The 4,574-nt window shown below is 51.4% G+C and overlaps 1 protein-coding gene across 1 annotated transcript; it reads right to left on the bottom strand.

Moving 5' to 3' along the window:
- Window positions 1-2,250: 2,250 nt before the first annotated feature.
- On the bottom strand, window positions 2,251-2,633 carry LOC101648164 (40S ribosomal protein S24-like). Its single transcript, XM_030887976.1, is given in 2 exon segments — window positions 2,251-2,315; window positions 2,318-2,633. Coding segments are annotated over 2 exon segments (348 nt in total). The 5' UTR covers window positions 2,601-2,633.
- Window positions 2,634-4,574: the final 1,941 nt, after the last annotated feature.

The raw sequence follows: 4,574 nt of genomic DNA, 5'->3' as shown, positions 1-4,574 counted from the left end.
TGTGGGACTGCTAACTGCAAGGTCAGCAGTTCAAAACCACCAAGCCCTCCTTGGGAGGAAGCCAGGGCTTTCTATTTCCCTGAAGAGTTACAGTCTTGGAAACCCACAGGGGCAGTTAGTTCTGCCCTGTTCTGTGGGGTCACGCTGAGTCAGCATGGACTCAATGGCAGAGAGAGAGGTCTATACACTATGGAAGGTCTATACAGAGTTTCTACCTCTCTAAGCCTTTTCTGAAGAGTTCTGCATTCTCCAATTGACACCATGTCAGAACGGCAGTTTGGGCATCCTCGGGGGACTCAAATTATGGTTGTTTAGAAGGCTCTTTTGAGCTCGGGGATTAAGAAGAAGCCTAAAGGGGCCAGGCCAGGGTTGTTGGGTGTTGGAGTAATGCTCATAGGACAGCCCTTGAGCCCTTTGCAGTCCTCCAGGACAGCTGCCAGACCTTCAGAGAGGACCTCTGCCTTGCCTGTACTGGCCCACATGCCTCTGGAAGCCACCGCTTGGATGGGAGCTTTTTGTCCGAAGGCACACTGTCATGAAACGAAGACACTCGTGTCCCTAAGGGAACCTGGCTGCACCATCCACGGATCACAGAGACCCGTGTAAAGACTGTTGTTAGAAATGAGCCTGTGCATATGTGAACTGGGCCCCTGGCAGCCATACTTCTGGCTTACCCTTCTGCATCTCGTGTAGGTGCTAGTTTATGCTTTAGGATGACTGGTCAGGATTTTAGCATTTATCATCCTGAGTGAGATTGTTCTCGCCTCTCGTTGCTTTGACCGGGCTTAATGCCAACGCCATCCTAGTATTAGAAGACGAGTGAGCTTTCCTTTATTCAGCTTCAGAAACTGGTGACATCAGGTGGGTTCTGACTCATAGCGACCCTGTGTATCACAGAAACAAAACACCGCCCAGTCCTACACCATCCTTACAATTGTTATAGTTGAAGTGCTGCTTTGTCAAGCATGATGTCCTTTCCCAGGGACCGGTCTATCAGTCGTTATGAAAGGAGCCCCAGGGTGCCATGGGTAAAGGCTCACCTGTTAACCAGAGACTAGGGGGTTCAGACCCTCGGGAGCGCCAAGGGAGAAAGATGTGTAACCTTAGAAACCCTATGGGGGGCGATTCTACTCTGTCCTGTACCAAACTCTAAGCCCAATGATGTTGAGTGAATTCCAACTCACAGTGATCTTTATCAGGTGTCCAAGACTATACCTTTTTTATGGAAGCAGAGTGGCTGGTGGATTTGAGCGACGGGCTTTATAATGATCTGTCCAATGCTTAAACCACAGTGCCACCAGGGCGCCTTCCCATGCAGAGCTATTGGCCATCGTCAGTTCTTCCTCGTAGTGACCACATCGGGCAGGTGGCGTTGTTTGGCCCTTGGTGTTTCTGGGACTGTGGCTCTTTGAGGGAGCAGAGAGCCTTGTCTTTCCCCCTTGGAACGGCCGGTGCGTTCAGACGGCTGACCCCGTTCTACCTCACCAGGGCTCCTCCACAGCTTAAGACGGCTCCTCTGATGCTGCTGTTGGGTGCCATTGAGCCAGTCCGGACTCATAGTGACCCTATGTACAAGGGAGCAAACCACCGCCGGGGCCTGGGCCACCCTCAGTGTTCTTAGATTGGAGCCATGGGTCCAGCCAGTGTCAATGTACCGTGTCAAGGTCATTTCCTCGCTCGCATGGCCCTTCTACTCGACCGAGCTTGATGTCCTTCTCCGACTAGTCTCTCCTGACAGCATGTCCAAAGCCTGTGAGACGAAGCCTCGCCTCTAAGGAACCTTCTAGCTGTCCTCCTTCCAAGAGAGATGCATCTGTTTGTTCTTTTGGCAGTCTACGGTACTGTCAATACTCTTTGTCTTCAGTCTGCCTTGTTCAACGCCCAACTTTTATATGCATACGAGGGGATGGAAACCACCATGGCGTGGGCCTCAAAGTGACACCCTTGCTTTTCAACACTCCAAAGAGTCCTTGTGCAGCAGAGTCACCCAGTGCAGTGCATGGCTGCATTGACTGTGGATCCCAGGGAGACGGCACCCTTCATGGGCCTGTCTGTGGGAACCTGTTCCATGGCAAAGTGCAGTTTTGATTTGGTGTGGCAGCTAGGAAGTCACTGCTTTAATTGACCACCAGAGGGCAGTCATGGATCAAGGACTGTGGCATCTCTTTTTGTTGGTTTTTGGTTTTACAGTTTATTCTCTGGTGAAAAATCCACATCACCCTTGCAGGTCAAGTCACTGTAGAATCTTCCTTAATGCTTTTCGCCGGCCCCCACGTTGGCCTGTGCAGTCCCGACCGTCTTCATTCTGTTCTTGCTTGTTTTCTTGAGGCCTTTTGCTTCTCTTACAGGCCCCGTCCTGCAAGTCTGTGTTTGGGTTCATTTTTCTTCGCATCATCCAAAGACTCGTCAATCGTGCCGAAGCCAGGAGTCTTGCCCCCACCAAACTGGGCTCTAAATCCAGATACAAAAATGACACCTGGCGTGGTCTTCTCGTACCTTTTGGCAAGTGCTTCACGGACGTCTCTCTTAGGCACTGTCGCTTCCCCAGGGTGAAGGACAGCAGTGACCATTTGTTTTCGCTGAAGTCGTCGGTTGCTCATGGATTTCCTGGTCTGGATAGTTACTACTGTGTCATTTATGATGGCAGCTCAGGCAGCCAGAGATGGAAAACGAAAAACGACATCTTTCTAAAAAGACTCAAACAGTCGCTACTTTGTGCATACTTTTCATCCTTCCCTTCGTGGATTAAGGACCTGGAGACTTCGAGAAGCCAAGAAACATGGTAAAATAGTATAATCCTTCGCCTAAGCTATCTGCTTACAACATCCATTGCTTCTGATATGGGTGCAATCAAGAGCCGCTCTACTTTTCCATCCTGCATTTGAGAACAACAGCGTGGCTGAGAAGTCAGTCTCTGGGGTTAGGCCATTTGGATTGGAATTCTGGAACCATCTCACAGGCTCCTCAAGGGTCTGTGGGCCTGGTAGCAAACCTCGATATGCAGAGGACACCACCCTGCTTCCCGAAAGGGAAAAGGGCTTGAAACACTTAGTGACGAAGATCAGAGCCTTCAGCCTTCAGGGAGGATTACCTGCCGCCATGAGAAAAGCAAAAGCCCTCGCCATTGGACCAAGAAGGAACATCACAATAGACAGAGAAAATAGTGGAGTGGCCAAGGATTTCCATCTGACTTGTGTCCATGCTCACGGAAACAGTTGTCTAGAAATCAACAGATTGACTTCACTGGGCAGATCTAGTGATGAGCGCCCTCGGTCTGTCGAGTGTTAAAAAGCCAAGCTGTCATCGTGATGGCTAAGTGCACCCAGACTAAGTCGTGGTATGTGAAATCTGGCCAACGAGTAAGGAAGACCAGAGAAGAGCTGGTGCCTTTGAATGGTGGTTCTGGTCTCGTACATTGAATAGACCGTGGACCTCCAGCCGACAAACAAATATGGAAGAAGTACAGGCTGAGCGTCCCTTAGAAGGAAGGATGGCAAGACTCGGTCTCACTTACTCCCGGGCATGTTATCGAGAGAGATCAGTCCCTGGAGAAGGACGTCGTTCTTGGTAGAGTAGAAGGGGGAAGTCCCTTAGTGGGATGGATGGACACCCAGTGGCTGTGTGTCTTTGTTATCTAGAGTGGTTACACCAGCAATACCAACGGGTGGCTGCAACCAACAGAAACACATGGTCTCACCGTTTGGGAGGCTAGATGTCTGAATCCCGGGTGCCAGCTCTGGGGGAAGGCTTTCTCTCTCTGCTGGCTCCGGGGACATGTCTTCTGCATCTGGGAGTCTAGCAATCCTAGGTCTTTGCATTCAGGATCAGAAACAACTCGAGGTCTTCGGTCAAGACAGCTTCTCAGCCTTGCTCCTAGGCAGACCTCTCTGACTCTCGAGCTGGCCTCTGTCCTGCTCAAACAAGCACCCCAAAGCTCAGTAAGCATCCAGAGGCACCCCACCCCCCCAGCAAACTTCCTGCCTGACAGTGGTCAGCTCTCTGATGCTGTGAATCCTCTGCCGATCTCTTGGTTCTGCTGTGGCCAGTTCTCCGCCACTCCTTCTTGCCATCTCTGGGGCTACAGCGTTCCGTCCTGGGTCGAGGAGGTTCTCAGGGCACGGACCACTGATCCAAAAGATCTGCTTCACGCCCAGCTTTTCTTTCTTAGTGCTAATGGGGTTCCTGCCTCTCTGCTGGCTTTTCTCTTTGGAATATAAACAGTGATGCAGGCCACACACCAGGGACACTCTTCTGACATCAGATCGGGCTGTCACCTGAGAAAGGGTGGTGACTTGAGAAAGGGTGGTGACTTAAGCAAGCGTGGCGCCTCTCTTACGTCTCCTCATTAACATAGTTACAGATGCCTCTTAGAAATCTGGCTGTTGGTTATTCCCCTCTGGATGATGGAGCCTGGATCGGAGAAGTCAATTTGGCAGCTCTGGGCCCGCCTCCCCCACGACCACACAGGAAGGCCAGCGGAGTTCTGCCCAGGACTCAGTTCTGTGTGTTCCGCTCCGAACCTCCCAGAGTCTGCTGGCTCTTTCTCAAGTATCCTGCCTCCCCGGCCGCCCCCC

Source organism: Echinops telfairi, unplaced genomic scaffold (assembly GCF_000313985.2).
Source record: "Echinops telfairi isolate 266 unplaced genomic scaffold, ASM31398v2 ScPeMD7_7457;HRSCAF=8495, whole genome shotgun sequence".
Classification (NCBI taxonomy): domain Eukaryota; kingdom Metazoa; phylum Chordata; class Mammalia; order Afrosoricida; family Tenrecidae; genus Echinops; species Echinops telfairi.
The sequence above is the reverse complement of the archived record's forward strand: the minus strand, read 5'-3'. Positions and strand labels throughout refer to the sequence as shown.